The sequence below is a fragment of the Grampus griseus genome (assembly GCF_964374135.1).
Source record: "Grampus griseus genome assembly, chromosome: 16".
Lineage (NCBI taxonomy): Eukaryota > Metazoa > Chordata > Mammalia > Artiodactyla > Delphinidae > Grampus > Grampus griseus.
The window spans coordinates 61,100,885-61,120,113 of record NC_139010.1 but is presented as its reverse complement, the minus strand read 5'-3'; the positions used below and the strand labels follow the sequence as shown (position 1 = coordinate 61,120,113).

General features: G+C 35.3%; 1 protein-coding gene across 2 annotated transcripts in view; it reads left to right on the top strand.

Moving 5' to 3' along the window:
- The window catches only part of NT5C2 (5'-nucleotidase, cytosolic II), a 103,625-nt gene that overhangs the window by 19,563 nt on the left and 64,833 nt on the right, over positions 1-19,229 (top strand). For both annotated transcript variants that reach the window (XM_082674366.1, XM_082674365.1), the window contains exon 2: positions 6,862-6,988. In XM_082674366.1, coding sequence (XP_082530492.1) covers positions 6,888-6,988 — 101 coding nt within the window. In that variant the 5' untranslated portion in view covers positions 6,862-6,887. The remainder of the gene's footprint in view (positions 1-6,861; positions 6,989-19,229) is intronic.

Sequence of the window (19,229 nt, the reverse complement as noted above, 5' to 3'; positions counted from 1 at the left end):
TCTTTTGTTGCCTTATTAGCTATAACTTTGTTACTGTGGTGATTGCTTTAAGGTGTATAGTATGCATCTTTACCTTATCACAGTCTGCTTTCAAGTGGTACACTACTTCATGTGTACTATAGGAGTCTTAAAGTAGTATACTTCTGTTCTCTTCTTACACACCTTTGGGTTATTACTGTCACATATTTTAGTTCTATATATGTTATAAACCTAACAATATATTACTGTTACTTTTGCTTCAAACAGTTATCTTTTAGAAAGACTTAATAGTAGGGAAAAATCTTTTATAGTTACCCATTCCTTTGTGTGGATTGATTTCCATCTGGTATTGTTTTCCTCTTACCTGAAGGACTTCATTTAAAATTTCTTTTAGAGTCTGCTGGTGATGAATTCTTTCAGCTTTTGTACATCTGAAGAAGTCTTTATTTCTGAAAGATGTTTTTGTCAGGGAAAGAATTCTAGGTTGACACTTATTTTCTTTCAGTTCTTTAAAGGTGTTTCTCCACTTTTCTCTGGCTTCACTGCTTCAGATGAGGAATTTGTTTTTTTCTTCTCTATATGATGTCTTCTTTCTTTAGCTGCTTCTTTAATATTTTCTCTTTATCACTCCTTTTAAGTAATTTGATTTTGATGTGCCTTGGTGTAGTTTTCTTGTTTTGTGTGCTTGGGGTTTACTGAGTTTTCTTGGACCTGTAGATTTATAATTTTCATTAAGTTTGGAAAATTTCCCCCACTATTTCTTTGTTTTTTTTTTTTTTGTTCCCCCCCCTCCACTATTTCTTTAAATAATTTTTCTGTCTTCTCACTTTCTCTTTTCTTTTGTGGACTCCAATTATGCATATATTAGAAATCAGAATACACTTGAAACTGTTGCACAGGTCACTGATCTAATTTGGATAGTTTCTATTGCTATGTCTTCAAGTTACTAATGTTTTCTTTAAAGTCTAATCTGTCATTAATCTATTCAGTGTTATTTCTCATCTCAGATTGTAGTTGTCACTTCTAGATGTTTGAGTTGGGTCTTTTAAAAAGTTGTCACTTCTAGATGTTTGAGTTGGGTCTTTTAAAAAGATTCTGTACTTAACATTCTCAGTCTTCTAGTTTTTTGAACATATGAAATACATTCAATTATCAATTATATATTGAATGATATATTATTTGAATTGCATATTATATATTGAATTTTGTCCAGTTATAATAACTTAGTGTCTTTGAGTATTCTATCATCTGTGTCATTTGTGGGTTTGCCTCAGTTGATTTTTTTAAAAAGATTTATTCATTATTTATTTTATTTATTTTTGGCTGCATCAGGTCTTAGTTGAGGCACCAGGGATCTTCATTGAGATATGCGGGATCTTTCATTGAGGTGTGCGGGCTCTTTGTTGTGGTGCACAGGCTTCTCTAGTTGTGGCACGCAGTCTCCAGGGCGCGTGGGCTCTGTAGTTTGTGGCACGTGGGCTGTAGTTGAGGCGTGCCTGCTCAGTAGTTGTGGCACGTGGGCTTAGTTGCCCCATGACATGTGGGATTGTAATTCCCTGACCAGGGATCAAAACCGTGTCCCCTGCATTGCAAGGTGTATTCTTTACCATTGGACCACCAGGTAAGTTCCTGCTTCAGTTGATTTTTCTCCTCGTTATGTATCATAGTTTCCTTTTCCTTGGAATGCTGCTAATTTTTTAATTTTATTCCTAGATAATTTATTCTTTTTGTTGCAGTGGTAAATGGGAGTGTTTCCTTAATTTCTCTTTCAGATTTTTCATCATTAGTGTATAGGAATGCAAGAAATTTCTGTGCATTAATTCTGCATCCTGCAACTTTACCAAATTCATTGATTAGCTCTAGTAGTTTTCTGGTGGCATCTTTAGGATTCTCTATGTATAGTATCATGTCATCTGCACGCAGTGACAGTTTTACTTCTTTTCCAGTTCGTATTCCTTTTATTTCTTTTTCTTCTCTGATCGCCGTGGCTAGGACTTCCAAAACTATGTTGAATAATAGTGACGAGAGTGGACATCCTTGTCTTGTTCCTGATCTTAGAGGAAATGCTTTCAGTTTTTCACCATGGAGAATGATGTTTGCTATGGGTTTGTTGTATATGGCCTTTATTATGTTGAGGTAGGTTCCCTCTATGCCCACTTTCTGGAGAGTTTTTATCATAAATGGTGTTGAATTTTGTCAAAAGCTTTTTCTGCACCTATTGAGATGATCGTATGGTTTTTATTCTTCAGTTTGTTAATATGGTGTATCACATTGATTGATTTGCATATATTGAAGAATCCTTGCATCCCTGGGATAAATCCCACTTGATCATGGTGTATGATCCTTTTAGTGTGTTGTTGGATTCTGTTCCCTAGTATTTTGTTGAGGATTTTTGCATGTATATTCATCAGTGATATTGGTGTGTAATTTTCTTTTTTTGTAGTATCTTTGTCTGGTTCTGGTATCAGGGTGATGGTGACCTCATAGAATGAGTTTCGGAGTGTTCCTTCCTCCACAATTTTTGGAAGAGTTTGAGAAGGATGGGTGTTAGCTCTTCTCTAAGTGTTTGATAGAATTCACCTGTGAAGCCATCTGGTCCTGGACTTCTGTTTGTTGGAAGATTTTTAATCACAGTTTCAATTTCATTACTTGTGATTGGTCTGTTCATATTTTCTATTTCTTCCTGGTTCAGTCTTGGAAGGTTATACCTTTCTAAGAATTTGTCCATTTCTTCTAGGTTGTCCATTTTATTGGCATAGAGTTGCTTGTAGTAGTCTCTTAGGATGCTTTGTATTTCTTCGGTGTCTGTTGTAACTTCTCCTTTTTCATTTCTAATTTTATTGATTTGAGTCCTCTCCCTCTTTTTCTTGATGAGTCTGGCTAATGGTTTATCAATTTTGTTTATCTTCTCAAAGAACCAGCTTTTAGTTTTATTGATCTTTGCTATTGTTTTCTTTGTTTCTGTTTCATTTATTTCTGTTCTGATCTTTATGATTTCTTTCCTTCTAGTAACTTTGGGTTTTGTTTGTTCTTCTTTCTCTAGTTCCTTTAGATGTAAGGTTAGATTGTTTGAGATGTTTGTTGTTTCTTAAGGTAGGCTTGTATAGCTATAAACTTCCCTCTTAAAACTGCTTTTGCTGCATCCCATAGGTTTTGGATCATCATGTTTTCATTGTCATTTGTCTCTAGGTATTTTCTGATTTCCTCTTTGATTTCTTCAGTGATCTCTTGGTTATTTAGTAACGTATTGTTTAGCCTCCATGTGTTTGTGTTTTTTACCTTTTTTTCTCTGTAATTGATTTCTAATCCCATAGCGTTGTCAGAAAAGTGCTTGATATGATTTCAATTTTCTTAAATTTACTGAGGCTTGATTTGTGACCCAAGATGTGATGTATCCTGGAGAATGTTCCATGCTCACTTGAGAAGAAAGTGTAATCTGCTGTTTTTGGATGGAATGTCCTATAAATATCAATTCAATCTATTGGTCTATTGTGTCATTTAAAGCTTGTGTTTCCTTATTAATTTTCTGTTTGGATGATCTGTCCATTGCTGTAAATGAGGTGTTAAAGTCCTCCAGTATTATTGTGTTACTGTCGATTTCCTCCTTTGCAGCTGTGAGCAGTTGCCTTATGTATTGAGGTGTTTCTATGTTGGGTGCATATATATTTATAATTGTTATATCTTCTTCTTGGATTGATCCCTTGATCATTATGTAGTGTCCTTCCTTGTCTGTTGTAACATTCTTTATTTTAAAGTATATTTTATCTGATATGAGTATTGCTACTGCAGCTTTCTTTTGATTTCCATTTGCATGGTATATCTTTTTCCATCCCCTCACTTTCAGTCTGTATGTGTCCCTAGGTCTGAAGTGGGTCTCTTGTAGACAGCATATGTATGGATCTTGTTTTTGTATCCATTTAGCGAGCCTGTGTCTTTTGGTTGGAGCATTTAATCCATTCACATTTAAGGTAATTATCGATATGTATATTCCTGTTAACATTTTCTTAATTGTTTTGGGTTTGTGTTTGTAGGTCCTTTTCTTCTCTTGTGTTTCCTACTTAGAGAAGTTCCTTTAGCATTTGTTGTAGAGCTGGTTTGGTAATGCTGAATTCTCTTAGCTTTTGCTTGTCTGTAAAGCTTTTGATTTCTCCATTGAATCTGAATGAGATCCTTGAAGGGTAGAGTAATCTTGGTTGTAGCTTCTTCCCTTCCATGACTTTAAATATGTCATGCCATTCTCTTCTGGCTTGTAGAGTTTCTGCTGAGAAATCAGCTGTTAACCTTATGGGAGTTCCCTTGTGTGTTATTTGTGGTTTTTCCCTTGCTGCTTTCAATAATTTTTCTTGTCTTTAATTTTTTCCAATTTGGGCTCCAGGTGTGTGGGCTTCACTAGCTGTGGCATGCGAGCTCAGTAGTTGTGGCTCACAGGCTCTAGAGCGCAGGCTCAATAGTTGTGACACATGGGCTTAGTTGCTTTGTGGCATGTGGGATCTTCCCAGACCAGGGCTCAAACCCGTGTTCCCTGTAGTGGCAGGCAGATTCTTAACCATTGCGCCACCAGGGAAGTCCCTTTTTTTTTTAAATTTTTTTTATTTATGGCCGTGTTGAATCTTCGTTGCTGTGCATGGGCTTTCTCTAGTTGCGTCGAGTGGGGGCTACTCTTCGTTGCGGTGTGCGGGCTTCTCATTGTGGTGGCTTCTCTTCTTGTGGAGCACGGGCTCCAGGCGTGTAGGCTTCGGTAGTCGTGACACACCGGCTCAGTAGTTGTGGCTTGCGGGCTCTAGAGTGCAGGCTCAGTAGTTGTGACACACGAGCTTAGTTGGTCCGCAGCATGTGGGATCTTCCCAGACCAGGGATCTAACCCGCTTCCTCTGTATTGGCGGGCCAATTCTTAACCACTGTGCCACCAGGGAATCCCTCCTTAACTTCTTAAAAATAAAAAGAGGTAGACTTTTGTGAATACTATTAGAGGTTTTTTAAAAGTTGGAGTTCACTGAAGGCCTTAACAGTAAATAAACAAAATTTATTTCTTACATTTTACTATATGGACTATAATTGCAGTAGAGCTCAAGTTAACGTTTTTCTTTAATAGCATGACTATTCTGATTTAATTCGTCATAGAGTACAAATTTCATTTCTGAGTCTTATTTAAACTTATGTAAGATATAGTCCTGGTCCTTCCCTCAACCTCCACTCCTCCCCCCACCGAAAACCATTGAAGTTCCATTGTAATTCTTTACTTTTCAAAATTTCACCCTTTTTTGGTCCACAAAGTAGTCTGGATTTGCCACATTAATTTTTTAAAATTAAAAAACCCCATAGCGTATCTAGATTCAGTTATAGTAGCCTAGCAAATAACTTGTCTTAAGTTATGTGGGGTCCTAGTTCCGCTACCAGGGATCGCATCTGTGCCCCCTGCAGTGGAAGCACGGAGTCTTAACCATTGGACTGCCAGGGAAGTCCCTTAACTAGAGTCTTTTGCAAGTACCAGTACTTTTGTTATCTAAACAGTGTTTGGAAATCTTGATTATTTCAGAAACATTACAGACCTAAATATGTATCCAAAAGAATTGAAAACTGGTACTCAAGTAAATACATTGTTCATACATGTTTATAGCAGTACTATTCACAGTAGCCAAAAGGTGGAAATAGTCCAAATGTCTGTCAGCGGATGAAGAGATAAACAAATTGTGGTACATGCACACAGTGGAATATTTATTATTCAGCCATAGAAAGGAAGGAAGTATCTGAAACATGGTAGAACATGGATGAAACTAGAAAACATGCTAAATAAAAGAAGCCAGATACAAAAACTCACATTCTATATGATTCTATTTATATGAAATATCCAGAATAGATAAACTCGAAGAGGCAGAAGTGGGATTGGGGTGGCCGTGGGGTGGGGAGAATGGGGAGAAACTGCTTAATGGGTAAAGGGTTTTACTTTGGAGTGACAGAAGTATTTTGGAACTAGATAGAGGTGGTGGTTGCACTATATTATGAACATACTAAATGCCATTGACTTACTTTAAAATGGTTTGTTTTCTTATGTGAATTTCACCTCAGTAAATTATTATTTTAAAAAGCTACAAAGATAGCTTACTTTAAAATTGCCATAATGTGATAAACAATGTTAGCATTTTCAAAATTGGAAATAAGTTAGAATGCAGATGTTTTTACAAACATTGGTATTTTAATAAAATGTGAATAAACTTCTTAACTCTAAAAGGTTATTTTTCATCCTTATTTAAAGCTGCAGATGAAAACTGCAAAAATAGAAGTGAAACCTGTAACAGTGCCTATAGTAAAAATACAGTAAAGACACCTGCTCACCTCGTTTTAGATGTTTATTCTAATGAGATGAAATGTTTTAGTTTATTTCTTCTTCTAGTTCAGTCTGTAATACTAGCTGCAAGATAATTTGTCATTGAAAAATATAAAAGCATAATATAATTAGAAGTCAAATACTCATACATATTTGTACTACCATTGATTGAGTTTAGTATGTTTATCAGAATTAAAAAGTTGCTTACTTTACATATTTTGAACATACATTAACTGAAAATTATATATTTTCACATGTCTGTGGTCTCAGCCCCTTTTCTAGAATCTAGGATTAAAGTAAATTATTACTGGCAATCATGCTTAATTATTTGAAAGTGTTATATATGATCTTTCTGGATAGAAATTACTATATGAAATTATTTTCCTAAATTTACATAGTTTAGAAGTGTTAGTTTAATTTTTCAGTATATTTCCACATTCAATATATTTAAATAGTTATATCAGACAATTTGCAAGATAGAGTTTTACTAATTTTAAAAAAAATCTGATTTCAATATACAGATGTTAATCTACTAAATTACTGATTTTCTTTTCTAGAATTGAGAGCATACAAATAAAATAAAATGACAACTTCCTGGAGTGATCGGTTACAAAATGCAGCAGATATGCCTGCTAACATGGATAAACATTTCCTGAAAAAGTATCGACGAGAAGCTTATCATCGGTAAGTATTTTGTCTATTTAATCCTCAAAACAGCTCTATAAAGTGGGCGTATAATATCTTCATTTTACACATGATGAAATTAACGTGCAGAGTGGTTAGGCAATTTACCCTAGATCACATAGCTGGTTCATGGTTCAAACCCAGTCCAAAGTCCAGAATTTTATTGCCAGAATTTTACAACCACACTGTTGGTGCTTTTTAAAAAAAAATTCTTACTGCTTCTTATATCTACTAAAACAAGTCCTTAAGAGCAGAAAGTCTTCAGCTGCTAGAAAATTGTGCCTTAGTTATTAATCAGTTTGTTTTTTTCTGTTTTTTTTTGTTTTAAAATGAGATATATTTTTAATTTATCACAATGTCAAAGATTCAAAAGGTTAGGTATTAGTATAGATATGGGGAAACAGGCACTATCTTTTTTTTTTAATTTTTGAATTTCATTTTATTTTTTTATACAGCAGGTTCTTGTGAGTTATCCATTTTATACATATTAGTGTGTATATGTCAATCCCTATCTCCCAATTCATCACACCCCCCCTTCCCCCCCTTGGTGTCCATACATTTGTTCTCTACATCTGTGTCTCAGTTTCTGCCCTGCAAACCGGTTCATCTGTACCATTTTTCTAGGTTCCACATATATGCGTTAATATACGATATTTGTTTTTCTCTTTCTGACTTAATTCACTCTGTATGACAGACTCTAGATCCATCCACGTCTCTACAAATGACACAGTTTTGTTCCTTTTTATGGCTGAGTAATGTTCCATTGTATATATGTACCACATCTTCTTTATCCATTCATCTTTCGATGGGCATTTAGGTTGCTTCCATGTCCTGGCTATTGTAAATAGTGCTGCAGTGAACATTGGGGTACATGTGTCTTTTTGGATTATGGTTTTCTCATGGTATATGCCCAGTAGTGGGATTGCTGGGTCATATGGTAATTCTATTTTTAGTTTTTTAAGGAACCTCCATACTGTTCTCCATAGTGGCTGTATCAATTTACATTCACACCAACAGTGCAAGAGGGTTCCCTTTTCTCCACACCCTCTCTAGCATTTGTTGTTTGTAGATTTTCTGATAGTGCTTATTCTAACTGGTGTGAGGTGATACCTCATTGTAGTTTTGATTTGCATTTCTCTAATAATTAGTGATGTTGAGTAGCTTTTCATGTGCTTCTTGACCATCTGTATGTCTTCTTTGGAAAATGTTCAGGTCTTGTGCCCATTTTTGGATTGGGTTGTTTGTTTGTTTAATATTGAGCTGCATGAGCTGTTTATATATTTTAGAGATTAATCTTTTGTCCATTGATTCGTTTGCAAATATTTTCTCCCGTTCTGAGGGTTGTCTTTTTGTCTTGTTTGTAGTTTCTTTTGTTGTGCTAAAGCTTTTAAGTTTCATTAGGTCCCATTTGTTTATTTTTGTTTTTATTTTCATTACTCTAGGAGGTGGATCATAAAAGATCTTATTGTGATTTATGTCAAAGGGTGTTCTTCCTTTGTTTTCCTCTAAGAGTTTTATAGTGTCCGGTCTTATATTTAGGTCTCTAATCCATTTTGAGTTTATTTTTGTGTATGGTGTTAGGGAGTATTCTAATTTCATTCTTTTACATGTAGCTGTCCAGTTCTCCCAGCACCACTTATTGAAGAGACTGTCTTTTCTCCATTGTATATCCTGGCCTCCTTTGTCATAGACTAGTTGACCATAGGTGCATGGGTTTATCTCTGGGCTTTCTATCCTGTTCCATTGATCTATATTTCTGCTTTTGTGCTAGGACCATATTGTCTTGATTACTGTGGCTTTGTAGTGTAGTCTGAAGTCAGGGAGTCTGATTCCTCCAGATTCATGTTTTTCCCTCAAGACTGCTTTGGTTATTTGGGGTCTTTTGTGTCTACATACAAATTTTAAGATTTTTTGTTATAGTTCTGTAAAAAATGCCATTGGTAATTTGATAGGGATTGCATTGAATCTGTAGATTGCTTTGGGTAGTATAGTAATTTTCACAATATTGATTCTTCCAATCCAAGAACATGGTATATCTCTCCATCTGTTGGTATCATCTTTAATTTCTTTCATCAGTGTCTTATAGTTTTCTGCATACAGGTCTTTTGTCTCCTTAGGTAGGTTTATTCCTAGGTATTGTATTCTTTTGGTTGCAATGGTAAATGGGAGTGTTTCCTTAATTTCTCCTTCAGATTTTTCATCATTAGTGTATAGGAATGCAAGAGCTTTCTGTGCATTAATTTTGTATCCTGCAACTTTACCAAATTCATTGATTAGCTCTAGTAGTTTTCTGGTGGCATCTTTAGGATTCTCTATGTATAGTATCATGTCATCTGCACGCAGTGACAGTTTTACTTCTTTTCCAGTTCGTATTCCTTTTATTTCTTTTTCTTCTCTGATCGCCGTGGCTAGGACTTCCAAAACTATGTTGAATAATAGTGACGAGAGTGGACATCCTTGTCTTGTTCCTGATCTTAGAGGAAATGCTTTCAGTTTTTCACCATGGAGAATGATGTTTGCTATGGGTTTGTTGTATATGGCCTTTATTATGTTGAGGTAGGTTCCCTCTATGCCCACTTTCTGGAGAGTTTTTATCATAAATGGTGTTGAATTTTGTCAAAAGCTTTTTCTGCACCTATTGAGATGATCGTATGGTTTTTATTCTTCAGTTTGTTAATATGGTGTATCACATTGATTGATTTGCATATATTGAAGAATCCTTGCATCCCTGGGATAAATCCCACTTGATCATGGTGTATGATCCTTTTAGTGTGTTGTTGGATTCTGTTCCCTAGTATTTTGTTGAGGATTTTTGCATGTATATTCATCAGTGATATTGGTGTGTAATTTTCTTTTTTTGTAGTATCTTTGTCTGGTTCTGGTATCAGGGTGATGGTGACCTCATAGAATGAGTTTCGGAGTGTTCCTTCCTCCACAATTTTTGGAAGAGTTTGAGAAGGATGGGTGTTAGCTCTTCTCTAAGTGTTTGATAGAATTCACCTGTGAAGCCATCTGGTCCTGGACTTCTGTTTGTTGGAAGATTTTTAATCACAGTTTCAATTTCATTACTTGTGATTGGTCTGTTCATATTTTCTATTTCTTCCTGGTTCAGTCTTGGAAGGTTATACCTTTCTAAGAATTTGTCCATTTCTTCTAGGTTGTCCATTTTATTGGCATAGAGTTGCTTGTAGTAGTCTCTTAGGATGCTTTGTATTTCTTCGGTGTCTGTTGTAACTTCTCCTTTTTCATTTCTAATTTTATTGATTTGAGTCCTCTCCCTCTTTTTCTTGATGAGTCTGGCTAATGGTTTATCAATTTTGTTTATCTTCTCAAAGAACCAGCTTTTAGTTTTATTGATCTTTGCTATTGTTTTCTTTGTTTCTATTTCATTTATTTCTGCTCTGGTCTTTATGATTTCTTTCCTTCTGCTAACTTTGGGGTTTTTTTGTTCTTCGTTCTCTAGTTCCTTTAGATGTAAGGTTAGATTGTTTATTTGAGATTTTTCTTGTTTCTTGAGGTAGGCTTGTATAACTATAAACTTCCCTCTTAGAAGTGCTTTTGCTGCATCCCATACATTTTGGATTGTCATGTTTTCATTGTAATTTGTCTCTAGGTATTTTTTGATTTCCTCTTTGATTTCTTCAGTGATCTCTTGGTTATTTAGTAACGTATTGTTTAGCCTCCATGTGTTTGTGTTTTTTACCTTTTTTTCCCCTGTAATTGATTTCTAATCTCATAGCGTTGTGGTCAGAAAAGTGCTTGATATGATTTCAATTTTCTTAAATTTACTGAGGCTTGATTTGTGACCCAAGATGTGATGTATCCTGGAGAATGTTCATGCTCACTTGAGAAGAAAGTGTAATCTGCTGTTTTTGGATGGAATGTCCTATAAATATCAATTCAATCTACCTGGTCTATTGTGTCATTTAAAGCTTGTGTTTCCTTATTAATTTACTGTTTGGATGATCTGTCCATTGGTGTAAATGAGGTGTTAAAGTCCTCCAGTATTATTGTGTTACTGTCGATTTCCTCCTTTGTAGCTGTTAGCAGTCGCCTTATGTTCCTATGTTGGGTGCATATATATTTATAATTGTTATATCTTCTTCTTGGATTGATCCTTTGATTATTATGTAGTGTCCTTCCTTGTCTATTGTAACATTCTGTATTTTAAAGTGTATTTTATCTGATATGAGTATTGCTACTGCAGCTTTCTTTTGACTTATATTTGCATGGTATATCTTTTTCCATCCCCTCACTTTCAGTCTGTATGTGTCCCTAGGTCTGAAGTGGGTCTCTTGTAGACAGCATATGTATGGGTCTTGTTTTTGTATCCATTTAGCGAGCCTGTGTCTTTTGGTTGGAGCATTTAATCCATTCACATTTAAGGTAATTATCGATATGTATGTTCCTGTTAACATTTTCTTAATTGTTTTGGGTTTGTTTTTGTAGGTCCTTTTCTTCTCTTGTGTTTCCTACTTAGAGAAGTTCCTTTAGCATTTGTTGTAGAGCTGGTTTGGTAATGCTGAATTCTCTTAGCTTTTGCTTGTCTGTAAAGCTTTTGATTTCTCCATTGAATCTGAATGAGATCTTTGAAGGGTAGAGTAATCTTGGTTGTAGCTTCTTCCCTTTCATGACTTTAAATGTGTCATGACACTCTCTTCTGGCTTATAGAGTTTCTGCTGAGAAATCAGCTGTTAACCTTATGGGAGTTCCCTTGTATGTTATTTGTGGTTTTTCCCTTGCTGCTTTCAATAATTTTTCTTTGTCTTTAATTTTTTCCAGTTTGCTTACTCTGTGTCTCGGCATGTTTCTCTTTGGGTTTATCCTGTATGGGACTCTCTGCACTTCCTGGACTTGGGTGGCTATTTCCTTTTTTCATGTTAGGGAAGTTTTCAACTATAATCTCTTCAAATATTTTCTCTGGTCCTTTCTCTCTCTCTCTTCTCCTTCTGGGACCCCTATAATGCAAATGTTGTTGCGTTTAATGTTGTCCCGGGGTCTCTTAGACTGTCTTCATTTTTTTTCATTCTTTTTTCTTTAGTCTGTTCTGCAGCAGTGAATTCCACCATTCTGTCTTCTAGGTCACTTATCCGTTCTTCTGCCTCAGTTATTCTGCTATTGATTCCTTCTAGTGTATTTTTCATTTCAGTTATTGTATTTTTCATTTCTGTTTGTTCTTTAATTCTTCTAGGTCTTTGTTAAACATTTCTTGCATCTTCTCCATCTTTGCTTCCATTCTTTTTCCGAGGTCCTGGATCATCTTCACTATCATTATTCTGAATTCTTTTTCTGGAAAGTTGCCTATCTCCACTTCATTTAGTTGTATTTCTGGGGTTTTATCTTGTTCCTTCATCTGGTACATAGCCCTCTGCCTTTTCATCTTGTCTGTCTTTCTGTGAACGTGGTGTTTGTTCCACAGGCTGAAAGATCGTAGTTCTTCTTGCTTCTGCTGTCTGTCCTCTCAATAATGCAGTTTTTAATTTCCATTTGCCACGAACTGATTATAGTTTTTAAATAGTTTTAGAATTGTGCCTGCTGATTACTGTATTAGATTGAATGTGGATAATTCTGGGTCTTAGCAGTGTTTTCTTATATTGATTTAAGGCTTTAATATTTTCTCTAAATCATTTTTCCTTTAAAAGTTTAAAAAGTAAGTATTTTCAATTCATTTGCCAGTTTTAATAGATTCAGTTAAATGGCTGCTTCTAAATCTTAATGGCTACCTGAATCTTAAGTGGCTGAGATACTTGGAAGTAGTGCAGTTAGGAATCATTTGGTTTTAGACAGAAATTAGAAGTTTATACCTGTAGGATAGAAAGATCTGGGCCCTAGTAGAACTGTCTCTGCCTCTGTCCTGGGAAAGCCAGGAAAAGTGGAAATGCTGGTGTACTGGTAGTGCAGAAACGTTGCATAGGAACTCCAGGAAGTCTACAACAACTCATCATTACTCATCTGTTCTGGGATGGTTAAACTAGTTTATACAGATAAGTTCTTGTACGCAGACAAAAAAATAATTCCGATTCCATTCTTCTCTGTGTAGGAAAGCTAGGTCAGAATTAGGTAACATTTTAGTGCTTCAGTAAGCATTAATATTTTGAAGAAAATAGTTACTTGATATTGAATATTTTGAAAGTTAATCATTACATCAATAGTTGGTTTTTAAAGTAGGTTGGTGATATTTCCCTGATGGTAGGTCACTAGGTAGCATTTTTTCCAATTCATTAATGTTTACATTAAGAAAAAAGTTAATGTAAAAACAAACGTTGTAAATACTACTTGTACTAAAGAATAAAATTTTGGAAACATATCAGGAGAGAGTTCAAGATGAAAAATTAAAAACTGACTTCCAAAAGCAAAAAGGTTTGTATTCAAATCATTTAATTTATGATATACACAAACTTTTATCACTTTTAGGTGAAAAACACACCTGCCTGCCAGCTGGTGTCACATTCTTAGAAGGATGCAAAGGATGAATCCTGAATCTCACAAAATGTGCTGATTTTTGTACTCTGAGTTTAAAACATGGGTACTGCCTTTTCAAAATTCCAAGTCTTGTATTCTGCTTTTTCTGTTTGCTTGTTATGTTCATTGGGAACACCCATTTCTTCTACATTCTTGGTTCGGTTTGGTCAGAGGGGTTTTATGTTCTCTTACCATCCAGTATTTGTTGAACAACAGCTTCATGCAATATAAACTGTCCTTTCTTGTCAGTTTCATTTAATGCATATTTATATTTTACATAGTCCTTAGCTCAGTATGACCTAAATTAAGCACAGGAGCTGACAGGAAATCTCTGTCTGGGCAAGGTGGAATCTCCAGTCCATCCCACTGTAGGCAGTACCCATTTACCTTGTTTTAGGCCCCCATAAATTTTCTATTTTGATCACTTGGTGGTACAAATCTACCAGAAAGAAAAATAAGCCATATTTATATTAGTAGTATACTTCAAGGAACCAAAACACTTATATTGAATATTTGTACATAATTTTAATAATCAAGATCAAAAAGAAATGTACACAAGTGATCTACTTTAAAAATGTAAATGTCTAGGAATCAAATACATTGTATATTTATGATACATTGGACCTAGGAACATAGTGAAGATGACAAAATATAAGCTTATAATGCTGTCTCTGAAATTTGTTCTAAGCAATGGAAAAGAAGTAAACAGTTGGAGTCAGAGTTGGAAGAGCTGGGTTCAGGTTTTGTTGTGATCCTGGGGAGACCAGTTAGCCTCCCTGGGTGGTGGTTTCTTTAGCTATAAGATGATGAGATTAAAGAGGAAGATCTTTAAGTCTTCTTCTAGCTTTAAAAATTCTATGCTCAATAAATGTTTGTTGCTTTGAACTTAATAATTGCTAATTAATAATTGCTTACTTGGGAGTTTATGTTACACACTACATATAAGAGTCTTTAATCAACTGATCCACAAGTGAAAACAAGCTGAGCATTTACTGAATAAACTCCCAGTCACTGGCCCAGCAGGTTGTGATTTCACCTTCTTGGCAGTTCTCTGGTGAATGTGTTTATATGAAGGAAACAAAGTATTCCATAACAAATTGATTTAACCCTATTAAGCAGAAACATCTGCTGGCTATGTAGCATTTCTAGATGTTAGGCTGCTGTTTTTTCTTAAACCCTGAAAGAGTAAAAACATTTCAGGTTCCCATTAAGATATGAAGACTCAGAATCAATCAGTGGGTACCAATGATCCCCTGCAGCGTGTGAGACGTGTTGCTAGATGTGCGTGGGAATTAAAATATAAAACAGAGTGTTTATGTGTGTATGTATAAATAAAACATGCATTTGGAAGAGATAAAATATAGAGGTGTTTTATACTTTCTGTTCAATTATTTGCTCAGTCTTTATATTCATGAAGTATACGTTTGGTTGTGATGTAATGTATTTATCAGTGGAAACAAGGGCTAGAATTATGCAATGAAGAGAGATCATCTAGGAAACATCAAGTGTCCTAATTGTATTTAATATTTCACAGCCTGAGAGCACTTCTGACTCATTTAGAATGATACTTCCTGGAAGATTCTGGACAGGCTCTGTACCCTACATTCTTCATATAGTAGAGTGGAATCTGAAACAATAGAAAGAATAGAAAAAGCATCTTGAAGGGTTTGAATTCTTAAGTCATTTAAAACTCCCTCCCCCTTTTTCTATTTTTTCCCCTATTTTCCCCCCTTTTTTTTTACTAAAATAGAATTTTAATAAAGTACACATACCATAAAATTTGCCATCTTAACTGTTTTTAAGTATACAGTTCAGTGGTATTAAATACATTCACATTGTTGTGTAGTTATCACCACTGTCCATCCCCACAACTCTTTTCATTTTGTAAAATTGAAACCTTACACCTACTGAGCAATAACTTTCCATTCTCCTCTCACCCCAGTCCCTGGCAACTAATCACCATTATCTTTCTGTCTTGATGATTTTGGCCACCCTAAGTACCTCATATAAAAGGAATCATACAGTATTGGTCTTCTTGTGACTGGCTTGTTTCACTTAGCATGATGTCTTCAAGGTTCATCCATGCTGTAGCATATTGCAGAATTTCCTTTTAATATAAAAAATTAGGTTCTTGAACTCTTGCAAGTGTTTACTTTTGTTAATTAAAATTTTTAAATAGAAAGCATTTAAAAGAAATTTGTTTTAGTTTTCTAGTTAAGTCAATTTGTAGAATGTTCTCTTTCAGGGCTTTTTATTAAAGACATTTATTGGGGTTGCTAATTTATCATTGGTTAAATTAGGCAGGCTGTGATGATCATTTATCATAACTGTACATTGTATGTGATGCTTTAGAATTCCCTTTTAGAAGAAGCTAAATATTTTTAATTAAGTAAATAAATATCTAACTTCTAGCTTTTTTTGCTTAATATTGGTCTTCCAAGTTTCAATATGGAAATAATGGTCATGTGTCACTATTAAGAAACTGGCCTTCAGAATGTATGACTTGTTCTTCTTCCATTTCCTTATTATGATTGTTGAGTCTTCTAGGCTGGAGCTAATCATCAGGCCAAACCCTTCTTTGGAATATATTTTGGTGTATGGTCAGAGACAGGCTGAGCTGCTCATATGTTACTGTCGCTTGAAGGAGGCAGGTTAGACACTTACCTCTTAAATAGTATCCTGTTTAAAATCTGATAGTGATGAGTACAGATCACAGTTTGTATCTACCATATCCAGGAATGGAACAATTAGAATTTTCGTTTGCTCTCCCTGTTGACAGTGTCCAGGATGCTGAAGTCAGGTATTTGGTTTTATCCTTTTAAAGTTTTGATGATTACAGTACGAAAGAATTTTTGTAAGTGAATTTGCTCTTTCTTTATGAACACAGCTTATGAATTTATCAGTGGTTTTTATCATGTTGAACTGAAATTTGGTAAGTAATTGGGCTTGTGAATTTTTGGTTATCCAGTCTTTTGCCTTATTTTTTTATTTTAATTTTTTTAAATTAATTTTTATTGGAGTATAGTTGCTTTACAATGTTGTGTTAGTTTCTACTGTACAGCAACAAAGTGAATCAGCTATATGTATACGTATATCGCCTCTTTTTCGGATTTCCTTCCCATTTAGGTCACCACAGAGTTCCCTGTGCTATACAGTAGGTTCTCATTAGTTATCTATTTTATACATAGTAGTGTATATATGTCAATCCCAATCTCCCAATTCATCCCACCCTCCCTTGCCTTATTTTGAAAGACACTGCAGTTACTTTGTCTTTAAAGTTCTTTATATATTTATCTGAAATTATTTTTTTAAATTGAAATTTTGGCCTTCATACCAGTATTTATTTAAATCTGTTGAATAATAATTCTCCAATCAAAATAAGTTTATTATATATGTTTAAGTAATAAAAAGGAATTTGCATGCCTATATAAAATTATTTTTTAGTACCTATAGCTTGGCACATTAGTAGAAGTAGAAATGTTTTTTTTTTTAACCTCAAATTAAAAGTAGGTATCAGGTTTTATGCAAAGATTACAGGTTGATAAATTTTAATTTTTTTGTCAACCACTTATCGATATCACATGAATGTCATTCAGCTTTTTAGTTGTGTCATCAATCAAGCCGAATTAACCTGCCATTTCAGTATGGTTTCAAATATTCAAATGGATAAATTGTTAACATTTCAGTAGCCATATTATAAATTGAAAATCACATGGAAATACAGGTCCTCAGGAATGCCAAGGAGCCATCCTTAAATAATGTACATACATCTTGTCAGAATAAGAGTGAGGGGCTTCCCTGGTGGCACAGTGGTTAAGAATCCGCCTGCCAATGCAGGGGACACGGGTTCAAGCCTTGGTCCGGGAAGATCCCACAGGCTGCGGAGCAGCTAAGCCCATGTGCCACAGCTGCTGAGCCTGCGCTCTAGAGTCCGCGTGCCACAACTACTGAAGCCCATGTGCCGAGAGCCCGTGCTCCACAACAAGAGAAGCCACGGTAATGAGAAGCCCACACACCGCAGCGAAGAGTAGCCCCCACTCGCCACAACTAGAGAAAGCCCGTGCGCAGCAATGAAGACCAAGCGCAGCCAAAAATAAATAAATAAAATAAATAAATTTTTTTTAAAAAGAATGTTTTAAAAAGTGAGCTAGAGTATCAGAACTGTACTAAATTTTTTTGTTAGTGTATCATTCTAATGCTTTGGTTAGAGTTTCATATTCCTAAGGAATGACAAATGGGGATTCAGGAATTGGTAAGATTTAAAATTTTTATTTATTTTGACCCAAAACATTTGATCGATGGAATACTCTTCAGCAATAAAAACGAATTAACTATTGATACACACAACTTTAATACAGGTCAGGTAAACTATGCTGAGTTAATAAGGCAAATCTCAAAAGGTTACTTACTGTATGATTTCGTGTCTCTAACATTCCTGAAATGACAAAATTATGGAGATTGGGAAAAGAGTAGTGGTTGCCAGGGGTTAGGGATTGGCTTGGGTGGTGGGAGGTGGGTGTAGCTATAAAAAGTTGTACAAGGAATCCTCGTGATGGAACTGTTTTGTATCTTGACTCTAGTGGTGATTACATGAGTCTACACACACACAAATGAGTGCATGTAAAACTGGTGAAATCTGGTTGGTGGATTGTGTCAAGGTCAGTTTCCTGGTTGTGATATTGTGATATTGTACTATGTTTATGCAAGATGTTCCCACTGAGGGGAAACTGGGTGAAGAGTGTAGGGTATCTCTCTGTATTATTTCTTACTACTGCATGTGAATCTACAATTATCTCAACATAAAAAGTTGAATTTAAAAAATTCTCTCAGTGACATACCTTTTCTTACATCATAGGTTTTGTCTGTTCTAGATACAAGTACGCTTTATAATGATCAGTGATACTACTTATGGAATACAAATTCTCTAAACTTTATTGTTCAAAAGAAGATGCTGGATCCTAAAACATGCTCAATTTGTTTCTCTGCTACCGTTCCCTCTGTGCTTCTTCCCAAAGCAGTATACCTAAGAGTAAAATGAAGCAGGAAGTAGCGGTGGTGGTGGCATCAAGGAAGAGAAAGAATAAATGATAGCAGATCTTTGATTTAATGAAATCCTGCAGTAAGAAACTCAGGCTGAGGAAATGTTAATCATATTTAGATAGTGTATTTCACCTTCAAGGAGTGAGTGTGTGTGTGTGTGTGTGTGTGTGTGTGTGTGTGTGTGTGTGTGTGTGTGTGTGTGTGTGTGTGTGTGTGTGTGTGTGTGTGTGTGTGTGTGTGTGTGTTGCTTTGCTGCACCAGGCAGCCTGAGGGATCTCAGTTCCCTGACCAGGGATTGAACCTGGGCCATGGCAGTGACGGCCCCTAATCCTAACCACTCGGCCACCAGGGAACTCCCTCAAGGATTCTTTTGGATATGGCTTCTTTTATTCAGTGTAATGTCTGAGAGATTCATCCATGTTTTTGTGTATATCAGTAATTTGTTCTTTTTATTACTATCTGGCATTCCATTGTATCATTATACCACAGTTTGTTGATTTACTTTCTGTTAATGGACCTTTGGGCTTTTTTCAGTTTTTAGCTACAGACTGAGAAAATATTTGTAAATCACATATCTGATAAAGAACTTGTATTCAGAATAAATGAAGAACTTTTAAAATTCAATAATATGAAAACAACCCAATGAAGAAATGGGCAAAAGACTGACATGTCACTTACAGAGGATATATGGATGGCATACACGCATATTTGTAACATCACTAGCCATTAGGGAATACAA